The sequence below is a fragment of the Seriola aureovittata genome, chromosome 18 (genome assembly GCF_021018895.1).
Source record: "Seriola aureovittata isolate HTS-2021-v1 ecotype China chromosome 18, ASM2101889v1, whole genome shotgun sequence".
Classification (NCBI taxonomy): Eukaryota; Metazoa; Chordata; class Actinopteri; order Carangiformes; family Carangidae; genus Seriola; species Seriola aureovittata.
Genome location: NC_079381.1, coordinates 10,956,673 through 10,982,795, shown reverse-complemented (window position 1 = coordinate 10,982,795; position 26,123 = coordinate 10,956,673). Strand labels below are relative to the sequence as shown.

At 39.1% G+C, this 26,123-nt stretch overlaps 2 protein-coding genes across 5 annotated transcripts; both read right to left on the bottom strand.

The window, feature by feature from the left end:
- Window positions 1–1,509: 1,509 nt before the first annotated feature.
- On the bottom strand, window positions 1,510–22,181 carry LOC130186449 (calcium/calmodulin-dependent protein kinase kinase 2). 4 transcript variants are annotated; one of them, XM_056403598.1, is made up of 18 exons: window positions 22,089–22,181; window positions 16,056–16,345; window positions 15,146–15,487; window positions 13,613–13,660; window positions 12,616–12,669; window positions 11,371–11,422; window positions 11,063–11,196; window positions 10,408–10,444; window positions 10,186–10,207; window positions 9,980–10,068; window positions 8,741–8,940; window positions 8,516–8,569; window positions 8,346–8,419; window positions 6,842–6,929; window positions 6,330–6,461; window positions 5,450–5,553; window positions 5,213–5,266; window positions 1,510–4,294 (listed from the first exon to the last, which is right to left on the bottom strand). In XM_056403598.1, the coding sequence occupies exons 2-18, from the start codon at window positions 16,278–16,280 to the stop codon at window positions 4,222–4,224; spliced, it is 1,782 nt and encodes a 593-aa protein (XP_056259573.1). In that variant the 5' UTR covers window positions 16,281–16,345; window positions 22,089–22,181; the 3' UTR covers window positions 1,510–4,221. The 4 variants fall into 4 exon arrangements, with proteins under 4 accessions (XP_056259573.1, XP_056259571.1, XP_056259572.1 ...); XM_056403596.1 differs by lacking the exon at window positions 22,089–22,181 and adding an exon at window positions 21,842–22,068; XM_056403597.1 differs by lacking the exon at window positions 22,089–22,181 and adding an exon at window positions 20,203–20,326.
- Window positions 22,182–22,795: 614 nt separating this feature from the next.
- Window positions 22,796–25,839, bottom strand: snrpd3l (small nuclear ribonucleoprotein D3 polypeptide, like). Its single transcript, XM_056403716.1, has 4 exons — window positions 25,700–25,839; window positions 24,810–24,950; window positions 23,974–24,166; window positions 22,796–23,035 (listed from the first exon to the last, which is right to left on the bottom strand). The coding sequence occupies exons 2-4, from the start codon at window positions 24,933–24,935 to the stop codon at window positions 22,971–22,973; spliced, it is 384 nt and encodes a 127-aa protein (XP_056259691.1). The 5' UTR covers window positions 24,936–24,950; window positions 25,700–25,839; the 3' UTR covers window positions 22,796–22,970.
- Between the last annotated feature and the right edge of the window lie 284 nt (window positions 25,840–26,123).

Sequence of the window (26,123 nt, the reverse complement as noted above, 5' to 3'; positions counted from 1 at the left end):
AACACACCAGTTCACGACCTGAAATAGCCTCTGAACTGCATCTACGCTGTGTCTTACATGATGAACATTACATTGTTCTGCAGTGAGCCTAATTTGTGATAGTCTTCAGCCTTGGAGACCTGACCAATTTCAAACCCGCCCTTTTGATTTTTTTTTATGCTGATGTTTTGATGTTCACAGTGTATGTAGAATGGCTGATGTTTTTTTAAGATCAATCTGTGTTGTATAGGTCTCCACACTTACGAGTTTCCTGTCTCACTGATTGACTGTATATATCAAACACCAGGTTCTTTTGCAATTGTATTTCCTTTGGATTTAGATTTTAGTATCAGCATTGAGATGTCTTCCCAATCATTCAATGCAGATACATCTTTTTTTTCCCCTGTATTTTTCTGGTAAAACATATAATGTGTGGTGTATTTAATTTTGTTGATGTTTTTATAATATCAAAGTTGATATTGATATAATGTTCATCTGAGCATAAACTTCAGAAAGACAAGGGAAAAGAAAATCAGAAACTAAATTAGTAATTTCTTAACTCATGAAGAAACACTTCATCTTTCAAAATGATAGAGAACCTGAAAGTTAGAAGTCATTCCTGCTAGTCTTTTCCCATGGGCATAGGAACTGCAGCGCTATGAAATTAGCACTAGAGGTCAGTATGACACTTTATTTTCCAAGATGTGTGAAACCTCCACTGACTGTGGAGGCTGAAGGTTAAATTCTTGTATGTTGACTTATTTTACACACAAAAAAATTGACAAGTGTGAGGCAACAGAGGTCACAAAGGATAATAAAATCAACATAATTTTTTATCAACTTTAATGCAAATATCATCACAGAATATTCAGTACTTACAATACTTTATGAAAAGGCTGAAGGAAAACTATTCTCTATTAGGCTTTGAGTATTTTATTGGAGTTTATAAACCTTTTTATTATTGTTATATGAATGGTGACTTTATCAACTATTACTTTTTACCATTAAATGGGGGCATTTCAATCTTTTAATGACACTAAATTATTACTTAGACCCCCCTTTCATACTGAAATATTTTCTAAATGGGCACTGGCAGCACTTTAGTGTAATATAAATATGTTGCATTGTTACTAGGAAGGAAAATGGACCTTAAAATGTCAATTCCTCAGCATCTAGTGGCCACTAGAGGAACTGCAGCTCAAGTCACTAAGGTGTTATCCTCTGCATGTTATCTTCAGTTTCTCTTGAGTAAACACAAATTCTAAAAAAAAAACATAAAACAGTCTGTTTAAATAATGAGTCTTCCTCCAATTAATCTGTACTTATTGACTGTAGATGTTTAAGTGCATTACATTTAAAGCAGCCGGATGTTGAAAATTTGGCATATATAAGAAAAGAACAAAATGTGATATTCAGGCTCTCAAGAGCAGCCTGCAGCTTCAGAAATGTTATGGTGCACAGCACACTCTAGTGTTCTGTTTCTGGAACTTTAAACACAAAGCTTCATAACATTCAGACCAAAACGTTACAGAAAGGCAATAATATTTTATTCAAATGATGAACAAGATACAGTATGTATAGAAGAATTCATTTAAAGGTCTAATTTTGTTGTCAGAGACCTCTCATGCTATGACAATACAGTGGTATGTGTTCAGTATGTTGGCATGCATTTAGGGGAAAAGAGCCCCCAAAGCTCTCAATAAAATTAATGACACTATAGAATTCAAAACCATGTGAACAATAAAGGTTAATCACTCACTGTTGCCTGGCTATTCTGACGAGACTGGGCCAAGACTGCATTGAAACATACTACAAGTTTAAATATTGTATGTATAAAATATTTAGCATACAGCTTTTTTTGTGGCTTGCACTGTCACCCAAGATTCAGACCCAAACTGTCCTTCGGTTCATTCCTGTTGGTCATGGAGGGAAAAATATTCACATAAAAGCCTAATGCCTGTTCTTATTTTACTCAGGGTGAAAACTTACATAGGTAACAATAGTTGATAGCAAATGACAATATATCCTAATATGTTATCTTTCATAAATGTGTGGAGAGCAAAATGTTTAAATGAAAATTCAAAAGTTCAGCATAGTAATTTTATGGAAATTTAAAGCCGGATTGGTTGTCTCTGTTTGCAGCACTCCACAGTGAAGAGCACAAGTTAATAAGACTTAAACCTTGGGTAAGCAAAGGTGAAACGATTCGGTCAACCTCATAAAGCCCTCCTCATCCATCCAGTGAGTTTGCACACTGTATGTGACAATCTGACAGAGCATACCATTGCACCATACAAAGAAAGACACATCATATGCATAGTACTAGTCTTAAGAAACAGACATATAGTACGTACAGTTCAGAGTGACATGCAAGTAGTAAGGTAAAAAAAAAAAAAATCCAAAGTCCCTTTCTCATAACTTTAGCACTTAAGTGCTGAAGTTATTAGTGTATGGAAGCATTAAATGTTATAATCAATATTGTGTCAATATTCTATGTTAACTAGAGACACATCATGTGACTTTATCTATTCTAGCTCTAATGTCTTTGAGAAAATGAAGAAATCGTAGAGTAAACAAAAGGAACAGAAGTGGGGAAATGCTGATTTACTGCATTGGGATCATCTAAAATGAAGGACATGAATAAATAAAAAAGTACTTTATAATTAATTAGAAATATTTGCAGAGTGGCCTACTCCTCCAACCAAAGATGACAACGGTTTTTACAGCAGTTCAACGCTTCTACAGATATGCATAGATTTGTACAAAAAGTCTGCAGCTGCACTATGCTTCCATCTCAAAACCTACTGCGGGAGCCAGCTCTTGTAGTTCAATAAGAACAAATAGTTTAAAGGTTTGTTTGTTTAAGTGACTTAACAACATTATACATCACTCAAGGTTTTTGGTGTCCTGTAAATGTGCGGTTTTAAAATAACATCAGTAATTCTTACAATACAAAACAAAAAAAGTAAGAACATTCACAATTTTAACTTGAGGTTAAATTGTCACTGTTTTCTGTTTTCAGTCTACACACAAACATCCACTACGAGAAGAGAAACAAATACATGACACATCTGAAACATGTGAAACTCTGCTGTTCCGCTGCCTCACGACCTTATTTGTCCAAACAATTGGAGAAAACTGATTTACAGTTTAAACATAAAAAACTGTTTTAACCTACAGACTAATTTTGCACCAACACATTCTTTTTTTCTCATATGCATCAGTACCTTCATTACTCAACTTGTTGCAGCCCTATGAATTAAAAAATATATAGCAAACACCTAAAAATCATATGATTGCTAACTTAAAAAAGAGTCACTAGAAGCAAAAGCTTTGCAAAAGAATAAAATCCCATTTTTTCCTATGCTATCTTGAATGCAGTAATGATGAATTTGATTGTTCACAAAGCACTGTATCAAGTGTTTTTAAAGCTTTCTACTGATTGTAGTAAATAGGAGACTCAATAAAGAGCCACTGGTAAGACTGAAAAAAGAAAAATTGCATCAAACAATTGTGTCTATGAGCGTGCAGGTGTTTATAAATAGCTTATACAGAGTTGCATTGGGAAAATAAACACATGCATTCAATGAAGTAAACATTTTATCACTCCCCTTTTTCATTTCAGGAAAACTGTACACATTATTCATATATTACAAAAACTGGGCACTGCTACTCTAATGCAGAGTGAACCAGACAATCATCGTCAGGAAACCTGCTGTACTAAAGACTGATGTCAAGGTGATGGTGAAGACAACCATCCCTCCCCACAAAACCATCATCATCTCCTGTTCCCATGCCCTTGTGTACCTGAAAGTATCCTCAAGTAAAGACGAGAAACACAAGTGGCTACACTACAATAAAACACAAAACTGTACAGTTGAAGCCTGAGACAAAGCATGCTAGGGCTATCAATGCATGCAGGATAAGAGGAGGAAACTGGGTTAGGTGATAAGAGCTGCAGACAAGTTCAAGGGTCAGGAGGATCCTCTTTTGGAAGTTTCCCAAGTGACTGTCACAAGTCCCACGCTAAGCCTTATGAAATGGAATAAAAGCTTAGCGGATGGTTTTCAAAGTGCCTTAGATGCTCCAATTTCTCCCTTTTTTTCTGCATCTAGCACGCCTGTCCACCTCCCAGGAAACGTACGTAGGTGTAGGCTGCCAGTAAAAAAATGTGAGTAAAGGGATGTCGTGCTGTGTGGTTGCAGGCAGGCAGATACCAGTGTGCATAATAAACACTCCGCATCAGGAAAGAGCCTCATCTTCTCCCACGTAGGGCAGGTCCATACTCCTCATGCCATCACCACTCTCCTGCTTCCTAAGTAACACACCAGAGACACACTATTAGTCAATGATCGGGGGAGCCTGCTGTCAATCATATATCACTGAGCAGAGAAATACATACTGTTAAGCTCAGGTTAGGAAGTGAAACCAACTACTACTATACTTTTTACGTAATGCAAGGCAGCAGGCACTAAGGAAACCTGGCAAGCTGCTGGCCAGCATCCATCATACACAAGGGGGAAGTCAACAAAATAAGGGCAAGGGAAGAGGGGAAAGGGGAACAGAGTTATATTAAAGATATCAATCATTTTTGTCAAGGAGAGACAAAGACATTAATTTACATGTCTTTTGGATACTTGTGCATGCAAGGAATGAGTAACAACTTGTCAAGATCAATGGATGCTCTGGGCTCATGAGTGTGGACAATAATGCTACATTTGTTTTGATTGTGTCAGAGAAGTATTCATTTATTGATACATTTTTAAGGTTAAAGTTTTATAATAATGGTGGGATTTTTTTTAGCCACATTACACATACTCATTATATAATGCCAATCAACACAACACAACATCAAGTATTACTGCAAACTTGTATCAACACCTCTCTGACACGGTTTCATCTAAAACATTAGATTGTGCAGGTGCTAATGATAATGTCCACCACCTGTATTATATAATTCTGTACTATATTATAATCTGTAGTATTTAACCACAGCTCACTTAACAAAGTAGCTTATGTGAATCAAATTTATTAAATTTTGTTAATCAATTAAATGGGATATTCTGCACTATACAGCACATGCTTCAGCAAAAGCACCCTCAGACATAAGAAACAAAATATACAGAAATATATAGTAAATCTTCTTGAAATACAGCTGCTTCTATCATGCCAGGGGTGTTTCAGTACACTAGCTACCACTTAAACACGCAAAACTTGTCCTAAAGTTATTTACCTTTTTTGGTTACAATGTATGTAGCAGTATCTCACATTGCCTGCTTTGCCTTTCCTGCAGGGCAGGAGAGGAAGGAGAGAAATAATAAGTCTACTTGACAAACATTGGCTGGCTGAAGCTCTAAGTGAGAATATGGTAGTGACAGCACAGTGCTACGAGTATTTTGTTTGCTAATATCAGTGCGAAACCTTAGAGACAGAGTTTAAAGCCTGTTGTGTTTCTGTAAACAACCCTTACATGAGCGTTTGCCCTGCAGCACACAAGCTGCTGCGGTCCTCTTTACGGCCCCAGTCAAAGGGGTTCCCGAAGGAACGTTTCCTCAGCATGGTCCTCACCAGAATCTGAAAAAGAATAGTAAACAATAATACACAATAATATACAAATCACAACATTATTCTGAGAAATACAAAGAAGAAAAGCTTCATTTCCATTCTGTGTTTTGTTGTAACGTAAATATGGTGACTTTTATTTTGTGATGTGAATAGATTATAAGGCTTTCTATTACTTTGCATGCACTTTACAGCATCTAACCAACATATCTGCTGTATCAATGTTTTTACCAGACGCCAAAATCTATCATCCTGCAATACAACAGACAGCACGTGGTCTTAACAAGCCAGAAATTACAGCACATTATTTTGGTCAGATTTTACATTTAACTTTGTTCGGACAGTGAGCAGGTGTGTTTATGATTCATGCTGTATCTGCCCTTTCAATTTAAGAGCTAGTTATAGAAGTTCACAGAAGAAACAAAGCACTGAAAGGCTTTTAGTTTTTCCCAAACTTTCATACCTCTGCTAATATTTGGCATTAATTAATTAAACTTATGAAAATAAATTGAAAAGACGAAATGAGTCAAACACCTACTCTAGCACAAAGGGCTGAGAGGCCAGTCAAATAGGTGGTAGTAGGGTAGTAAGTGTGTTGTGGGGTGGTGCGATGTGACTGAAATATTGAAAAACAGATTAAATATCAGAACTTCAAAAAATATCCTTTATGTAGGATTTAGGATTCATTCTCAGTTATTTCACTTCCTGACACCAGAAGCTGAAAACAAATCAGGCTCAGTGTGGCTGTGATGTTCCTCAATGTGACAAAATCAAGTTCATAAACTCACCACTGTAGCCAGGCTGGGGATGTGTTTAACCGAATTCTCCACCTCCTCCTCGGTCACCTCAATCAGCATACAGCAGTTGTCATCCTCTAGGGGGAGGGGCTCGGCCCCGTGCCTCGTCACCCATGGGTGCACCTGGACACAAACATGGGAAGAACAAAGGAGTTCTTTATGAATGCCATTCTGATTCATTCGCACACAGAGGCAGTGTCTTTTGGAGACACACCAAGACAAAAATGTATAGAACTGATGCAAGTGCAATGACTTTTCTAAAGTAGATCAAGTTAAGCTGTGCAGGATACACTCTCTGGAGCTGACAAACATTAGGACACATTTTATCCTCAAAAAACAAACAAACCAAAAATGTTTATGATCCATCACAGCACACGTGAGTCAGGTATCAGTATCAGGACATGCTGGCTCATGTTTTGTATCAGGTGGCTTATTACTGAACATCAAATTTATTTATTGCCAAATATTGGATGTCGGCGGATCAATTGAAAGAGAATGATTACCTTAATCTGTGTGACTGATATCCTGGTCTCTGGATTCTTGTCCAACATTTTCAGCAACAAATCTTTGAGATCATCTGATATGTCGGCACTGTTGAAACAGGAAGAATCACAGCTGAAAATTAATTAGTAATTACATTAATAACTAAATAAATTAGTAGCCTGCAAAATCCATATTTGATGTATGACTTTTAACAAACAGCCATTTAATTAAATGAACAACAGCTACTGGGCAGTGATGATAAATCCTGCTGCCTCCCTGGCTGCTCATTACAGATTTGATTACTGTTTATTACATGATTGTAGTGGGATCTGTTCTACCTTTAACAGACACTGGACACATTTTTTAAGGGTGGGAATAATGAATCATCTCCTTCTAACATCGACCATGTCTCTCTCAGTGTAGTTATTAAGACTCTTCAAGCCATTAAGGACAATTTGGACGAGGTTTTCCTTCGTCTCTCTAGTCCACTAATAAATAAATTAAATATGGTTGGTTTTAGTTCAAGTGCCTGATTCCTGACTTTGATCAGCAACAGTCAGTGAATTTGGAAACTACTCAATAACTGAAGGTTCAGTTTTAGAGCCACTTCTTTTTACAATCTATATATTAATCACATTATCTAATCTTTAACTACCTGCGATGCACATTTGTATGCTGATGATACAATGCTATATTGTACGGCTAACTGCACATACAACCAAGTTTATGCTGTTCTCTAGAGCTAGAGTCATGGAAAAGGTACTGCAAAAACTTTCATGTTTCCACTGTTAAAGGATCCAATACTGAGAGTTAAAGAACATAAATACCCTGGTATTTGGATTGATGACAAGCTCATATCAAATATCATATAGATTGTTTTTTGTACAGAAATAATTTTAACTATGCTCTGTAGGAAAATGATAGCTGAAGCTGTTTTTCTTTCTCTTCCACATAATGCTGATGAGAGTTGCAGGCACGTCTCTGCTTCCACTCTTAAACCCTTGGATGCTGTTTATCACTCTGCCCTTAGGTTTATCACTGGTGACGCTTACAGAACTCATCATTGCATCCTGTACGGGAAAGTTGGTTGGTCCTCTCTGTCTCATAGAAATGTTTGTTTACAAGGCTCTAATTGGGAAGTTGTTTGCTTATATTACCTCTATGTTGGACTGGACTCCTGCAACGTACCAAACTGGCTTTCCCTGCAAGTCCCACACATCTATACTGACCTTGGAAGATGTTCTTTTAGTTTCTATGCTCTGACCACCTTGAATTTGAACCCTAAAAATAAACTCCTTGTCATCTGATTGATAAGCGTTCTGTTCTTTGTACCTTTCTTCAATTTAATGATTTCTTTTTAATATACAGCTGTGTTATTTCATTGTTTTCTTTCACAGAGGATACTTTGTGTCTAATATTTTGAACCTTCAAGTCATTTAAAATGTTACTCAAAATCACTGTAAATGAGAACCAGCCCAGGATTTAAATAAAGGCAATATATATGACAGGAGGAGCATAACTGACTGTTCAGGTAACACCACTGGTTGTGTCTTGATTTTCTGATGAAGACTGAGGATGCGCTCATCCATAAATGGACACTGTGAATGAAAGAAAAGTGTTAGTTTTAATTGAAAGACCAGCAGATTGTTACTGAGGAGAAAACTCTAAAATGAGAAACAACAGCACAGACTCACCACTCCAAAGGCGAAGCAATAAAGCGTCACTCCCATGGCCCAAACATCTATAGCCTTCATTAAAACAAAAAAAATAAAATAAAAAGAGTTTAGAGTATGTAACAAGAAAAAATATGAAAACTAGCACAGTAGATCATATATGTATACCAAGAAAATCATTTTTAAAACCAAAAAGTCCCTGCATTTCTGAAAATCATCCCCAGAGGGCACTAGTAAGCTGAGTACCTTTCCAGAGAAGTTCTTCCTGGTCTCAGAGAGCGCTTCAGGGGCGAGGAAAGCAGGTGTTCCCACTGTGCTTGTCAGGAGGGCATCAGCTCCCTCAAACTGGTTACTGACTCCAAAGTCTGCAATCTTGATGTGTCCATCCTCTCCCACCAACAGGTTAGAGGGTTTGATGTCTCTATGGATGATCCTCTGGTAATGCACTGATGAAAGAAAAAAATATTCATTATTACAGCAACACATTCACATTCGTAAAAATCTGCTTAAGGTACGAGATGATAAATATTCTCTTAAAAAGTCTGGGCTGTGAGGGGCATCTTAAAATAATAATTTCGCCTTCTGAATATTTGAATATTTAATTTTGAACAAATCATATGTTGGCTTAATGAGGAGAAAAAAAATGAAAATAGCTTGGGCCCATGTGGAGGAATCTCTGGCAGTGCACTTCAACAGGAAGTTGGATAAACATTTCAGCAATCAGAAGAAAGGAACACACGCACAGTTCCTGCTTCAGATGTGGAAAACCAAAAAACATATCTGTTTCGACAAGACTTTGGAAAAGCAAGCCTTTATTCATTTTAGAAATTTGAAAAAATTAAGATTCTGGCTGTTTCAGTGTCCCTGGTGCAGAGCCCTCCCTCTCTTTCCCTCAGTACTAGTCTCCTAGACGACACTTCATGCAAAACCTCTTCCCCAGCGCTGAAATACATTAAGAGCCACAGGGATGATGTGAAACGAACCCTGTGGGTGGCTAGAGTCAAGTACAGCACAGAGGAAGGACTTGTGTAAATGGCAGGGAAGAACTGTAGGATGAGGGCAGATCTTGATACTTGCAGTAAGAGCCTTCATCTTGATACCAATTATATCATTTTTATTTAGGCATTCTCAACTCTATATATAATATATAAAGTCTTTAGGGTTAGGGGTAGGGTTACAGCTAGTTTTATATTAATGTTTTATTTTGAAGAGGTCATTGTCTGTATGGCTAAAAAGAAAGTGAGTGTCTGTCTGGTATTTCTTTTCCAAGAACATTAAGGTTGAATTGAAAAGTGCCAGGGATACACCAATTCCTGTTAAGTTGCAAGTCAAAACTAATCTGAATCAGGATCTATATCAAATTGCAGCTGATCAATCAATCAATACTGAATCAGCTTTGAATTTTTTTTTTTGTTTCTTAGCATTATACTGTACAATGCAGTCGCAGGCTGAGGGAAGGAACAGCAGCAGGTTTGGAAGACTCACAATACTCGATTCCCCTGAGCAGATCCTGGAAGTAAAAACGTGCCTGGTCCTCACTGAAAGGTTTATCTGTCGGCACCTCCATCACAGCCCTGAATACATAAACATATTAACACACACATACACACACACTCAATTAGCAATCATAACTAATGAGATTGAGCTCATTCCAGTGTCACAATCATTACCATAAAAGAGGCTTATCTTACCCTTGCTTGACCAGCTCAAACACTGTCACAGAAACACAGATGAGGTTAGTGATGAAAGCGTTTCATTTACCAAGACACAAACAAACTAAAAACATCTTTTAATACGACTTTCAAATGACCTTCTTTTATACTTGCTTCATGCATGACTGTATGACTGAATGAGTGTGTGTGTGTGTGTGTGTGTGTGTTGTCCTGAAGGCTGGCAGACTGGCCACAACGTACCCATGTACAGATGGTCCTCGCTGGGGTCATCCAAAACCTGGCGCCAAAACACAGAGAAATGAGTGTAAACACACACACACACACACACACACACACACACACACACTCACCTTTTGTATGTGGAAAAAATGAAATATAATTGTTTTTTCTGTGTCAGTGTTACACACAGCCATGTTACAGTGTACTGCAGATTTGTTGCATTTGAGGTCTCAAAACATTGAGGTTTGCAGTCATTCCACACACGTATTAGAATGAGTTTACTGCTCCATTGTAATTTGAAATAATCCCTCATAGATATTGTTGTTTTGACTTTTATCTTTCCTTTTATCTGTGGCACTTTCCTGAGGCTTCTTTCCAAAATATTCCATTAGTGAGTTGGCAGCAAATCTTTGTTGCTCTTTGGAGAGAAGAGATGCAATCAAAAGCCTGTTTGTATACTTAGCTTTATCTTGAGCAGGCCTAATTGTTTTGTCACTCAAATGCCATGTCCTGATTTTTTAAAATCTAAATCTACAGTCATGCCTGCACCTGTTCTCCCTGAAATAAAATCAACTACGGTTCAGAAAACATTTGATTTTTGAAAATGATTCATAAAACATGTTCAGGAACATTGCTGACCATAATTAATTAAAATGTATATTTTGACACCACTCACTTCCACTAGTTTTACTACATTGGAATGGTCCAGCTTTTTCAGGATGGCAATCTCTTGATAGACCCGCTCCAGGGGTCCTTTAGGATGAGGTGGACCCTCAGGAGCTGCTTTGGCTCCACGAGGGGGAGGTCTCCCTGATGAAGAAGAGAGACAATGTAGGTGAGCACAGATGAGAGGTGAGGGAAGGTGGAAAGGCAATGACAAGCCAGATTTCAGTACTGGTATGCAGTGTTCATGTTCCACTGTAGCATTATAAAGAGACTGTGCTCTCTGCTGTGTTAACCATCTGCCCCTGGCTCCAGACTTACGTGGGAAACCTGCCTGCCTCATCAGCCTCTTCTTGGACAACACCTTCATCGCCTACAGGAGAGAAGGGGAGATGGATTTGGATGGGGGGGGGGGTAAGAGAAATGGGTAGAAGGGGCGAGAGAGCCCAGTGGGCAAGAGATCCAGAGAAAGGATGAACAGAAAGATAGACAAAAAAGAAGAGCAAGATACAGTGGAGTGAGGCGATGCATATCTGACAGTGCACCCACTCACACACCTACAGATGAATATCCCAGGGCCTATAAATTTCTCCCTTCACCATCTGTGACTAACACTGACCAGCGTCATCAGGACAAAAGATTATAAAAGCTAGACTTCTTGTGTGAAAGGATGCGCGTACATGTACATGACTTAAACAAATATCAACATAACGCACTAATTATAATGTTTAGCAGTAAAATAATTTGAGACAATATGTACTTTGAGACAACCCTGCGATTTACAGCTATTTAAATAAAACTGATTTAACGTCTGATTTTGAAATTAAGACATTCAACAAGTAAAATTTTGCCACGTTTTCTGATTGACCATATAAAAAACAAAAGGACAGATACATCACATGAACAAGCAGGGCTTTCAGGACTGCAAAAACCAGTATTTGCTCCACACTGCTTTGTGTGTGAAATATTTTATTTTAGTGATTATAGTATATCATTAATAATAATAAATGATCTGACCCTGACCATTTCTTGAACAGTTAACCTAACTGACAACCATCACGGCATGGTGTTGAACTGAGAGCACAGTGTGACACAGCTACATTGGTCGAGGAGGATATTTTCCCTGCTCGGGGCGAATAGACTGTTTTTTTAATAGCCTCTATGCCCTTGGTTATTATGGCAATGATATAATCAATGAATGAGACATGTGGGCTTTGTCACTTGGGAGGAATATTATAATAATCCCCATGTCATTGTCTGTCAATATCGCGCAGCTTAATGAGAACTGCAGCAATAATCATGAGCAGAAAACAGAAAAGCTTGAGCTGATTTTTTATTACAATACAGCACAGCGAGGCACAATTAACTGGAGACATTTTCAAATGCGGAGGTTTCACATAAAATCACACCAGTAAATGTGACGAGGGGGTTTGATTATTATGAGGTTTGCCTGTGTGTGTGAGAGAGACAAGTGATAAGGAATGAGAGAGAAGTGAGAGAAACAGAGACAGTGTTAATAGTTGGGAAGAGATCACATCTGTATTTGTGTGTGCGTGAAGAACTCACATAGTACGTGTTGTCATCCTCATTGTAAGCCAGCTTGACAACACCATAGGAGCCCTGGTCCAGGAGTAAGTAAAAAAGAACAGAAGCCAATGAAGTGAGATTGAGCAGCTGTTAATTCTTCATGTGAAAAAAAAGAAGAAAAAAAAAGAAATCACACTATGTGCAAAGCAAACGTTCGACATACATACAAATAAACACAGGAACAAATACACAAACGCATACACAGGAGGGAAGTGAGTGGGCTGACAGTGTACACTGAAAGAGTACCAGCTGCTTCAAAGTGTGAACAGAGAAATTCAAATCATCTCTCCCTCTTTCATTTTTGATTTCAGGCTAATTAGGGAAACAGGATCTGGTTTGAGCTATCAGCCCACCCCCCACCCCCCAACCCCTGCCCACATACAGGAAATTCATAAATGTAGGCCCAATTAGTAGCCTGTGTGCACAAATTCATGCACAAAAACAAACAGAGGGAGAGAGAGAGGAGGGGTGGGGGAAGCAGGATCAGTTCCTGCTGGGGGAGCAGATTGGAGAAGCAGCATAGAGCTCATCCTACAGTCCCAGAGATGGCCTGATAACAGGAGCCTCTCCAACAATCCTGAAAGGCTCTAATTGTCTCCAATGAAAACGAAACCACACACATTAACATGCCTACCTACATGCAGAAAACCCACAATCTAAAACGTGCCTACAACTACACACTCCCACTCACTTACACACACACACTTACACACACACACTCGTATCCACTAAGCCTCGCACAACCCTTAGAGAGCGCTATTTATACCAGCCTCTCATCCATCTTCCAACTCTCCCATGGCCTGGTAGTTTACACAGAGTTTGGGAAATGAGGACAGCCGGGAGAGAGGATATCAGAGACTGTTACTGCATGTCCTTGATGATGTGTGCTACTTGACAGACATGCAGTAGGCGGAAGGGAGAGGAAAATGGAAGAGTCAGTGAAAGGGAGCAATCAGTGAGTCGTCTCTGATGGTACCTTTCCAATCTCATCTTTCAGCTTATACTGGTTGAGTTGAACACAGTCCTTGAAGAGAGGGATAAAAGAGAAAAGAGAGAAGGAGAAAATTGTTTCTTTTCAAATGAAATCACGTCACATTTTAGCTGCTCGATACCCTAAATGTATGTACATCATGAGTGTTCTGCTTTTCCTAAGAAAGCTACATGAAATCTGGTTCATTAAATTTCCCTTCAATTAATTTTTCTTTTTCTATCTTCAGCTCGTAAGTACAGTCTTCTCAAGCGTTCCCAAGGGTGCTCGATGTCTCCCAATTCAAGCACATCAGTATGACTCTGCAATCTCTATCCCTGTTCAATCTGTCATTCTCTAAGATTCATCTTAAGTGAAACCTCTACCTTGACAAATCCAGATTTGCAGTTAATCAGAGAGCAACTCAGCAAAGGTAAACATGGATAAATCCCAAATAAAGACTGGCACTTTACCTCTAATCCTATCTGCTAATCTTGCAGTGTGCCTGGGATTCTAGAGGTAGGATGGCTGCGGTGGTTTTGTAGCATATTTTGTAGTGATTAGCGGGGACTAGGCAGTCTACTACAGGTGAATTGGCAGTGTTGATACAAAACAATAAGTAATGTTGCCACAATGCTGAGAACAAACAGAACCCAGCCTGCAGAGAATAATTCATACCAACTGGGGATGTAGTGATTGAACCAGCTCCTCATTTAAAGTACCGTTCTAAATGTCATTTATTTGATTGTTGGTCTCTAGACTAGATGACTAAAAGACTTAAGTGCCAAGAACGATGATAAGATGATGTGAATACAGAATTCAGAGAATTACAGCATTACATGGCACATACCTTACAATAATGTCAGTGAAAGGAGTCTCCACTATAAGAGGATATTTGAAAGTATTTCACCTAATTACACCTTTATGAGCATTTGTCACACTTACAATATGTGATTCTGTGTATCACAATTCTACCTACAATACATGACATCTACCGGTTTGTGCATCTACGCATGACAGGGATCACAGCTACAGTATACTGTAAAACCTTACCTTCACATCCACAAAGTTCAGTCTTTACCAGTGTGCTGCTGCTTTTAAGACAAATGCACATGTAGTTCTGCTTACTTTCAGACAAGTGCGATAAACTGATATTGTGATAAACTAACAGATGTTCAAGAGGAGCCTGGCTCTGTGTGAACATAAGTTAGTTTGTTTGTTCATGCGTAATGCTTTATGCAATGCACAGTCCTTAAGGGAATATACAGGTCAGATGGTACAGAGAACATAAATTATATAATCACTATTATTATTACACTAGAAGTAACAACATATTAGCTCATTTTTAGGGACTTCTTGATCACAGACAAACTGACTTGGTTCTACAGAGTGTAAATATTAAAGGAAACTACGGGCATCAATATGGCAAACAGTAATTATAGCATTATTATGTGTTAGCAGTATCGATTTTGCTACAACACATTGCAAACAGTAAAATCAACTATTCAGAGGCCTTTAAAAAAAAACGTGTTTGCCTCATACCTGAAGGTCTGTGATAGAAACACTGTGGGACTCCACAGTGGGTCGGCGGGGCAAGCGTGGAGAGGAGTGGGGTGATGTGATGGGTGAGTAGGGTAACGATGGGTAAATATAGCGCCCGTTGAGTCCTGGAGAGCTGCAGGGTGATGTTGCACTTTGTGAGCGCTCCTGCAGAGATAGTTTCCTGTCTGACAGGTTTAATCTTCCCCTTTGCTCTTGGCTTTCTGGTAGCAGAGCCTCTGATCGGCCAACTGTGTGGGACAACAGGTCGCAGGAAGGAGTCCTGAAAGTTGTCGCCACAGAAGAAGCTGGCTCGGGCGTCTCAGAACTGTCCATTTCTTCTACCTGAGATGTGATACATTTAAATTATTTTATTTCCCTTGTTACACATTTATGTACTGTATGTCATTCCTTCCATGTAATGGTATTATATAAAGGTCAATATACAACAATGTAGTTTGTTCTTATTTTCCAGCTGACATTTTACATTTCAGTTAAAGGCAATAGTATAATTCAAAATAGTTTTTTACCTCCCTCCTTTTTCTATATTTTCAAGATTGACAACATAATAGCAACACCTGTACAACAGCACAATAATACAATCAAATATGAAAGTCAACCAATAAAATACCTTTGTGAAATGTATAAATAAAACATTTTGTTAAGATTGTGTCAAATATTGATTCATGCTTTTAATATCCTGCTTAAGTGACAACACTTTCTTCCTACATGGTCTCGAAATCATAAGCACAAAGTGTTCACTTAATAAGTCTGAAGTGGGGTCTGGAAAAAATAGCACTATGGGCATGTATCATCGTGTGTCAAGTGATCCTTTCATTCAGCACAAACCCAAATGTCCAACTAGGTTACATCTCTGGGAGATATAGTGTTACCTGGGTGTGTTTCATCTTACCTCCTCCTCCTCCCCAGCCTCTCCAGGTGGCCTGCTGGGTTCGTACTCCGTGACTACAATGAGGGACTCCATGGGGTCCGGGGAGGGTGTCTCAGAGTGGGTGTTCAAAGGTGGAGCAGGACAGCTGCACAGCAGGTCAGGAAGGGGCTGCGCTGAGGGTGCATGACTGCCGCAGGAGGCTGGTGGCTCAGTGGAGGGCCAGGGGGTTACGTGACAAGGAAACATGGTGCCTTTTCAAAAAGACTGACAACCACTGCTCCATCAGACGGGAACTGCAGGCAGAATGGTTCCTAAGACACAACAGGAGAAACTGCAGAATAAGAAAACACATGTGGGGAACAATTGCTGGCCTTTTAGACATCTGCTCTATTAACAAGTGAAGACCTTAGGGAGTACAAAGTACTGGGACGGAGCAAATTGAACAATGGACAGAAAAAGTACTTCCTGATTTATCTGCACAGTGTCCTCTTTAGATGGCTATCCTAAAAGAAAGACTCTTAAAACTCCATAAAATTAACAGTAATATTACAACCGCCTGCCTCCTCCACCAGCCGCTTGTCTCTTGGCCAACAACTGTAACCTTCATTACTGATAAGGTCAAGCCCATCATCCTTATCTCCTCCTCTTCACTTACTACATCTCCCACCAAGGAAGATCTCTCTAAACTTCATCTCTACAGCTGTACAAATACTTGTATTCTGGACCCTATTCCAGATTAGTTGATCTGTTGGATATAATTGATACAGTGAACCACCAAAGTCCTCTGCCCACCTGTATCTGAACTAGGGAACAGTGCCACTTTGGTTTGAGTTCTACCTTGCAAGGCGCCGTTCAAAGTGTCACAGCAATTAGAAGAGTCCAAGCTTCAATTCCTTTCCACTCGGGTACCACAAGGATCTGTGCTTGGTCCCCTGCTCTTATCTGCTCACATAGTTTCTCTTACCATATCAGCTCTGTCCTTCCCACCAGACAGCTATACTGTCTTAGCACAGATCTCCGCCTGCCACACTGATATCTCAGTTGGATGATGAAACGCCACCTTCACCTCAGTCTCCCTAAGATTTAACTCCTGGTGATCCAAGTCAGTCCTTCTGTTCAGCACAACATCAGTATCCACCTCTGCCTTGCTCTGACCAGCAAAGTCTATCAGATTGATGACCAACTACATTTCAGTAAGAATGTTGCATCTGTCAGTTGGTCATATTGATGTTGGTCAGATCTTATCTAACTCGATTGTGCTGCTCATCTCTTTCTACAGGCACTGGTCATCTCACACCTTAACTACGGTAACACTCCTTTGGCAGGGCTACCAGAATGCACTGAAAAACACAGAGATACATCTGGTCTTCCATAAGCCAAAAACAGCTCATGTCACTCCACTTTTTATTAATATCTCCACTGGCTCCCTGTTCCTACTCACATTAAGCTCAAGTCACTATTGCTTGCCTATAGAGTGGCCACTAGCACAGCACCCATCTGCCTGAGCTCTCTCACTGAGGATCAAGAGTCTACTCGTTTACTACAATCAGCCAATGAATGGCAACTCATCCTGCTGTCACCGCAAAGCAGGGAATCTCTATCCTAACTCCTCTCCTCTGTGGTCCCTTGGTGGGGGAACAAGTTACCTCACCCAATTCGCACAGCCGGATCTTTCTGTCTTCAAAATTCCCCTGAAGACCTTCCTCTTCTGAGAGTGCCAACTCCCAATTCTTCCACCAAGTGCCCATCCAAATAACATACTCTTTCTACCTCTCTCCCTCTCTGACTATCTCTCCGTCAAAAAAAAAAAAAAAATACTATTTACTCTGCACATGTTTTACTTCATGTACCTGCAATCTTGTGTCACCATTGTCAGGTGTAATTTAGGTCTCAGCATTGTGGCACTTATTCTCCCATTCTACCCAAGACCAAATTTAATCAATACCAACATCCTGCTTTAGTTCAACACATAAACACACAACAATTTTGCAACCCAAAATTGCACTTCACTGAGGCAGGCTTTAACAAACAGTATATATATTATGCATGTATGAAGAACAAATAGGCCTACTGATAAACAACAACTTGCTCTATCTACGTATACTCCCTGTATTATTTCAATCTCTGTTGTAGAACTGTGGCCTTGTAGGAGGTGACTTAAAGCAACTGTGAAGTGGATTAACAGAAAACAGAGGGTAACTGTATCTTTTTACTCAGGAATAATTTAGGGGTGGCATAAATCCTGTGAAAAAGTATGACAAAATTTACATGTACATCTAACGTTTAATTACCTTTGCACACAGCTGCAGCACAGTGTTTGACTAGCCAGCATGAACCAAGTTGTGGGTGTAATGAAAGGGTGTGGGAAAAACAATCAGAGATGCTGTGCACTAGCTCTGAAACATAAGTAGGTACGGATCTTTCCATATGAAGCATCTGTGGAGTCTGGACTTTTTCCACACATTCTGTTAAGTGCTAATTAATGCATGCAAACACATCTAATATCGCTAAGTTCAGCTTTAAGTGGACTGATGTGATGCATCTCTAAAAGCAATGGTTCAGTCTGCTTTTCATGTCAGTTATACAACATGGTTAAATATTATCTACACAGCATCTAACCAAAACCTTTTTTGCATAATTTCAAGAGGGCCATTTCCATCTCCAAGTCCACTCGGCTTATTATCTGCTCATTATCTGTGAGTGGAATGGAGAGAGGAGGAAAGTGGGCAGGAAGAGAGAGAAGGAGAGGAAGAAAGAAAGACAGAAAGAGACAGACACATTTCCTTGATTTTCGTCATGGTTCTGACAAGATTGCGGCAGTGTCAGTGTGTGGGAGCTGAGTAAATCTCACAGACGCAGGAAAACAAAGGGAAAGCCATAAGAAAAACAAGACAGTGGGAACTACAGCCAAGTTCAGAATGAGGACTGTGTGTGGGAAGATACACCCACTCCAGGTGGCCTTCTCTACCTCCATTGCCAGCCCATATATAGTGATGTAACCTAACAAAAAAGAACGAATCACCACACATTCACAGAATGACTGATATCAAACATAACTGTCTTACAGACACAAACCCACTTCCTGGTCTTCTTGACTGACTAGTCTCTTTAATCCCTTTCACACATACTGTAAAACCAGCATTATGAATGTTAGAAACAACATTTGCCAGCTGCCCAATCTTTTCGACTTTTCTTACAATTCACAGTATTCATTGTAAAGGCTGTGCATTAAGAGGGTTGCTTATCGCTGGCATGGACCAAATATGCTCCTCCTCAAGGTCTATGTAACATTTCTGACACTTCTGACCTCTGAGTTTCTTAAAAGCAGACACTCTTGCAGTCTTTACTGTCCACCTACATTGATCAGTTTCATACAGCTGAAAAAAGAAGCTCTTGAAATCTAGTTACACTTTTAACACATAGAATCACTGCCACCAAAGCAACACACTGTACCCAGATAAGTGGACTTAACCTCAGTGGAACACAGAAAAAAATAGAGACATGACCCTGGATGAGACTTGCAATGCACCAGCTACAGTAGGCTTTTTATATCCAGAGAAGAGAGGCAACTTTCCAAGCTTGACCTACTTTGATCTCAGATAAGGCATATATCAAGGCCTGCTTCCATTCACATGAAGAGGTTCTTGTGCAGCTTCTGCATTGGTGATGGTACAAAGTCATTACATTATGTCACTAATCGCAAAGCACACTACTGTACATCACTGCAAATCTCATTTTCCTCCCAGCAGGGTTTGGACAGTGGTTCATTTTGTCTTTGGCGTTGTAATGTTAGCAATCACTTTCTGGCCAGCAGGATTTGCAGCAGCATGAGAAATCAGATGACTGCCAGCTGAGTTGGTCTCTGTTCATGATTCGGTGTGAAGAGTCGTTATTTGGAAAATGAATTTCTCAAACTTCAAACTGCAGTTAGCCCCGCTCTCATTACAATCCATAACCTTGTAGCTGAGAAAGCTACTTTGACATAACTTGGACAAAAGTAACTCACAGGTCATTTTTTAAAAATCTGTGTTAGTTATGTCATCTACCTCTCACACAGACTGGACACAAACTAGTACAACACCCAAGCGCTCAGAAAAACACTTGAAATATCAAATCCCTCCTTGCTAGGTTTAGCTTCACAAGCACAAAAGATAAAAAAGCTTCCGACCTAAGTTCACCGAAACAGTGTAGTCTCCAATGTCTCTGAAGTTCCTAGACAAAGACACTGTATCATGGATAGATGAAGTGCAGGCTAAAGCCCCAAACTTCCCTGATCCCTGGTGATCACAGCAGCTCGATGAGGAACAGGCAGTCAGATTTGAGTCCCGGGAAACATCAACAGATGCTGCCCAGCTCCAGATGCTGTGCTGCGCCTCTTATGATAACAAAAGTCACATGATCTGACCTTCACTATCTGACAGGAGGGGAGGGGGAGAGAGGACTTATCAGAGCTTGCGGGGGTCCAAGCCATGTACAGCATTAATAACAACACAGACACGGTCCTACAGACATACAAGTACAACACAGGGCCATCTGGAGCAGAGGAGGATCCCCAGCTTCATTAAAAGATCAACAGGGCAACCCTGTCAGCGATCTGCGGAGCCGTGCAAGAGATAAGCTCCTGTAAATGGAGGGATGAGCGTCGTCGACTAACTTAACCAGTGTTAACACACAATCACAGCTGAATATTACTAAGAATCTGAACAATTTGATTGGAAGGCATGATATTTAGTCCCAAAATACACCAAAGTTTGGCATTGATAACAAATTTTGCTTGAACGATTTCTGAATGATTATTGATGATCAAAATAGTTTTGTTGACCAATTAATTAACTGTTATATACAAGTCAACTCAAAAATTTCTTTTTCATAATATCTAAACTGTAATGCTTCTTTTGTGCCATTCAGTATATTTTAGTATATCTCAATTAGTTTCCATTTAATCTTTTCAGAAACAGAGTAATGAAGCTGAATTTGTCTACTGAGACCATTTGGGAAAAAATACAGTCCACTTGATGGCCAGAAAAAACAGAAAGAGGGCATTTCATGGTTGTTATCAAGTAAACTACGTTATTGTGCTTTTATGATGTGGGCATACATTTTAATCAGGAATTTTACAAGTCAGTTTTCAAGCTCCTGTCATAACATAACTTTTCTTCTCGGATCTGAATACATTTTAAAAGCCAAAAATACTTCAAAAATTGTTACTTTAAAACAAATTACAATGGGGTGCCTACAGACCGGTAGTGGACATGTTAAGGCGAGTTAATGACTCTTAAAAAGCGATTCATTATAATAACAATGAAAATAAAATCGTTTCTATTGCAGTCCACGGCAGTATTACTTTGAGCACGGGTATTAAACGTTAACTCAATCAAACCATTAGACTAATTTTCTTACATTAACTCTGCAATTTCAGAAATACAAATGACTCTACGTGATATACTGTTATGTGTAATTGACATAACAAGGTCTAGCTTTACTACTGCAGTAATGGCTAACTCACACTCACAACACTACAGCGAACAAGCGTCCGTGTTCTCAACGATTATCTCAAATTAAGAAGGAAAAAACGACTGATACCATCGTCTGAGGTCCCACCAAGCTAACTTAGCTCTTAAAGCCAAGCAGCTCAGCTAACGTTAGCAGCTGCCTCATCTGTCAAGATACAGATGTTGTTGGGCAGGAGTCAGTGATGCTAGTGAGACTGTGAGAAACGTCCACAGTACACCCGATGACAAAGCTACAGAAGACAACAAAACCCCAACACTTACTGTAAAAAATAAAAAAATAAAATAAAACCATACCTTAACGTGTGTCTTAGGCCATGAAGTCACAATTATGAGGTACCTTCTCCTTTTTGCCTGCGGTGTGAGCAGCGACAGCTAGCTAGCTGTTTGAGGAGCGGAGACTGTAGCAGACTGATAACCGTTGTAGTGATAGACCAATCCAGCTGAGCACACAGGTCCCGTGCTTCACATGGAGGAAGTGTTGACAAAACGGGCGGTGTGATAATATAATAGTTTCAATATATATATATATATATTTACTCACACTTATAAAAATCCTACACCCACGGAGGAGGTGTACTCTTCCTTTAGTTCTCCTTTTCGTTTGACTGACGACCTCTTTGTAAAACACTTCGTGGTTCCTCTTGGGTATTTCTGCTACAAACACTTTGTAGCCGACTGGCTCCCCCCTGTGGTGTGTTTGAGAGTTGCACTCTGAACTTAGCCTCGTGATGCATTTTGATAAGTTTTTCTGTTTAAGGCCTAGTTGGCATTTTGTTGAGGAAACAAAATACATTACATAGTACTGCATACATAACCAGGTGGTATCATTAACACGTGCAATAATACCCTAAACATCTACTATCTGTGCAATTTCTTCCCCATGTGCAATATAACTGAGCACAGGCACCACCATTCTTATACCATTTGTTTGGTTATATAGACTGTAATGCGTCTGCAGTTATGTTTACTCTATGTAAATAATAAGATAATGTTGTACACTGATAAACTGAATGCCCTGTGAACATAATGTTCGCAGTACACATATACTAATCAAGAATGCTACAGTGACCAAGTTACTACCTCCATTAGCCCTTTGAAAACTACTGTGTGTAAATCTGGACTTCAGTGAGAGAAAGGAAAAAAAAAAAAAAAAACGAAACAAACAAACACACAAAAAAAAAAAACAACACTAGAAGAGGTACCAAAGAATATCTATAGTACATTGAATGAAGCAGGACATAGGACACATCAAATTGAAATATGTTTATTTTCATAAAAAAATCAAAAGCAATAACCTGCAAAGTACAGGGTTGCAAACAACATCCAAGATATCCAATCCAAAGAAGACAGAATTTAAAAAAAAAAAAAAAAAAAAAAACCCCAAAGACTATACAACGCAAAAATCTTAACACAGCTGTAGCAGTTATCGCCTCTTCTGGAAGATGTTACCTCTTCCCATTCCACCACGGCCTCTGCCTCTTGCAGCCACTGCAGACAAACACAAGACAAAAGACAACCCAATTTATCAGAATTAGTTTGACTCGGATGACAGAGAGGGTGTCTCCCTGGTCAAGGGAAATTATCACAGAAACCCCAAGGGGCTTATTAATTTTAAGATTCTCAGGAGAGGACTGCCACATAGATGATCTACAAAGCAAGTGAAAATATCCAAGAGATGAATAATACACTTATATAAAACACATTTCAACACAATGTAATGCAGTAAAATATTTGTGTATTTTGTGAATCTACCAAGTTTGTGTTAGAGAGATGTTGAGACAAGCCTGATTTTGTAGCTTTGTTACCCCAGGGACAATTTATTGGGTTCATCTTAATAGAATTCAATACACCACCACAAATTGCAGCCAGAAAATAATTCAGTAGAACTGAATCAATGCCTCTGACAGCCCCGAAGCTCGGACAGGAGAGTGTTCGATGCAGGGTTATTGTAGTCCAATGAATCACAATACACCAGTGTCAACATTATTGTATCTGCACTGTATATACAAATTAGGATGTCTTCATTGTCACCTTAATACAATTTTATAATTAATACCACATTGTAGGTCTTAAGAGGAACCCTGTTCAAACCTGTCTCCACAGGTTGGCGACCCCAAAATTTTGTCAAAATGCAAGTACAATTCAAATGGGTTAGGTTCCCTAGGTATATAAACAGGTCTACTGCATAATTTAAGTGCATATAGTAAATAAATGGACTGGCAACATGAGGGATTCAGTAGCATGTGTGCATAGAATTTATCTCCTGCCAATTTTGTAGTCTATTGTACAAAAATAAAATAAAGACTAAGAAAGATATTAAATGTGTAATCTGCAGAAATTAAGTGCAACTGCCAAGGAATCTGATTAGGCAGACACATTCCAGTGTCCTTTGAATCAGGAGACTGTTCCAAAATCATCCCACTCACCTTGTGCTTTGAGAATAGCTGCCTTGCCCCTACCCGCACCAGATCCCTGGTTCTTGTTCTTCATACTCTTTAACATAGGGGCATTCTTTAACATGTCAGGTAAGATCAGGAAGCGAATCTTGCTGCCACGGATGTAGACTTGCTCCAACTGTGCCACCCGGCCATCACGATAAGTCACTGTGATATTGGACATCTGCAGCAATGGAAGATGATGTCTAATTTTAGCATGACATATTCAATCACATAGTTGACAGTCTTTTTAGAGTTATAGTAAATTTAACACGTGAAGTCTTTAAGCTAAAAGGCACAAATACACTACAAGCTAAATTAAGCTTAAACAACTGTATAAACAGTGTAACAAAAAATCTGTTAAATTGGTGGTTCACAACTCTGGTCTTTCAATACCAAAACTCTACTGATTTTATTTCTAAAGAGCTACGGTCTGGATCCAGGACTACAGTACTTGAGGATCAGGGATGACAACTGCTGTGTCCAGTAAGACTCAAACTTTATATTAATGAGAAGTCAAGAAACACTTTATATTGACTCTTCTTGTATAATCAATCAGTCACAAAACCTCACATAATTATTATAGCCTCAAATTGATTTATCCTGGAAAGGAGCAGAGGAGGAAGACAGAGGTAATATTTAAAAGCAATAAATACATGAAAAAAAAACCCACAAAAAAACAATTTAATGTAAAAGCAATGTGAAAATCTACTTAATTACAGTACTATGTACTACATTTTGAAAAAAGGGTAACATGTAATGTGAAATCAGACTGTAAGATGGCTTCATTTATGATTATTATTCAAGTATTATTATTTAAGACCAACCTGGCAGTTCATGTTGTCCTCAGCCTCGATCAGCTTGCCCCTGTACACCTCTCCTGTATTGGTCTCACAGGTCACGATGTGTCCCTCTGCTTCATGCAGAACCTTGATTGGCACGCCGATGGACATTTTTCAACTGTCTTCCTGAAACACAACATGCATTGTAGGACATATTAGAACGTGCTGCCCCATAATAAATCATGCAATACATGTCTGTCAACTATCACAAACATTATCTCTAATCTACAATTATTTCAATAAATTCTTAATAACAGTTTTATTACTATCTGATTATTTTAGTCATATTGTGAAACACTACTTGTGATTTATCTTATTTAAACTAAAACATTAAATGCGTCAGTCAAAATGCTTGTTATGTGAGCCCATTGATTGCAATAGCCATCTCAACACTGCTCTAGCTCTGGGGCTGTCTCCTAAACAGTCTAAAACTACTGTTTAAGACATAACAATGAGCCGATTTATCCTTTGGTGGGATGCGGTGTGCGGATGAGAATGGTGAACTTCAGGCTTGATAAAAATCAACCATTTTCATTGCAGACGCATTGAAAGCAAACCGCTAGCTAGATTAGCCACATTAGCTGGCTATGCTAATTCACGAGAATGCAGGGTTACCTAACAGGAGAAAAGACTTCTACACCTTATTTTGAGCCAATTAGTGGTAGATTACACGACCCAAACCCTAACACGATCTAAATACTAATTTTAACATTAACACCGAATCCAATTTTGAAGTAGAAAGTTTCAGTACGGAAAATAGAGGGAGCCATGTTTGCTAAGTGGATGAATGAGCTCCGATGAAACACAAAGACAAACACCACTGTTGGGTAAACTAAGTGATAATGCTGTTTTGTTCAACCTGTTGAGACATTTACCTCGATTCTGTCTTCAAAAAGGACTTCTTCGTTGTTTTATTTTCGAGCAACTCTGCAACGTGCGCTTGTCGCTTTCGCGTCCCTTTTTGAGCCTTTTTCCGCCTACCCACAATGCCTCAATGATTCAATGAAGTGCTTCCTGTGCCATTGTTTTTGCATTGCATTGTGGGACTTGTATTTTTTTTTTCAGCTCATCTATCGTCTATATGGAAAAAGGACTTCTATTTGGCCTCGAAATGGAAAATTTGCGGTTTTATGAAGCCTGTGCGTACACATCTATGCAAAAAATGCAAAACTACTTCTGCTAATTTGCTTGTTCTTTCTGAAAGAGAGCACATGCTAAATGCACGCCCATGCCATGATTCCTATATAGTAGTTTATGATTGAATGACATGCCATAAAGTGGTGTATTGGACTGTACTCC

What these genes read in the sequence shown, in the direction of transcription:
- LOC130186449 (XM_056403598.1), bottom strand. Translation starts at nt 16,280, where the DNA reads ATGTTTCCTTGTCACGTAACCCCCTGGCCCTCCACTGAGCCACCAGCC. An exon ending in TCCCCAGCCTGGCTACAGTG is followed by an intron (nt 5,554 to 6,329) that starts GTGAGTTTATGA and finishes ATTCTTTTTCAG; the next exon opens with ATTCTGGTGAGGACCATGCT. An exon ending in ATACATTGTAACCAAAAAAG is followed by an intron (nt 4,295 to 5,212) that starts GTAAATAACTTT and finishes TGTGTTACTTAG; the next exon opens with GAAGCAGGAGAGTGGTGATG.
- snrpd3l (XM_056403716.1), bottom strand. Translation starts at nt 24,935, where the DNA reads ATGTCCATCGGCGTGCCAATCAAGGTTCTGCATGAAGCAGAGGGACAC. An exon ending in AGGACAACATGAACTGCCAG is followed by an intron (nt 24,167 to 24,809) that starts GTTGGTCTTAAA and finishes CCATTGCTGCAG; the next exon opens with ATGTCCAATATCACAGTGAC. An exon ending in AGCTATTCTCAAAGCACAAG is followed by an intron (nt 23,036 to 23,973) that starts GTGAGTGGGATG and finishes GTTTGTCTGCAG; the next exon opens with TGGCTGCAAGAGGCAGAGGC.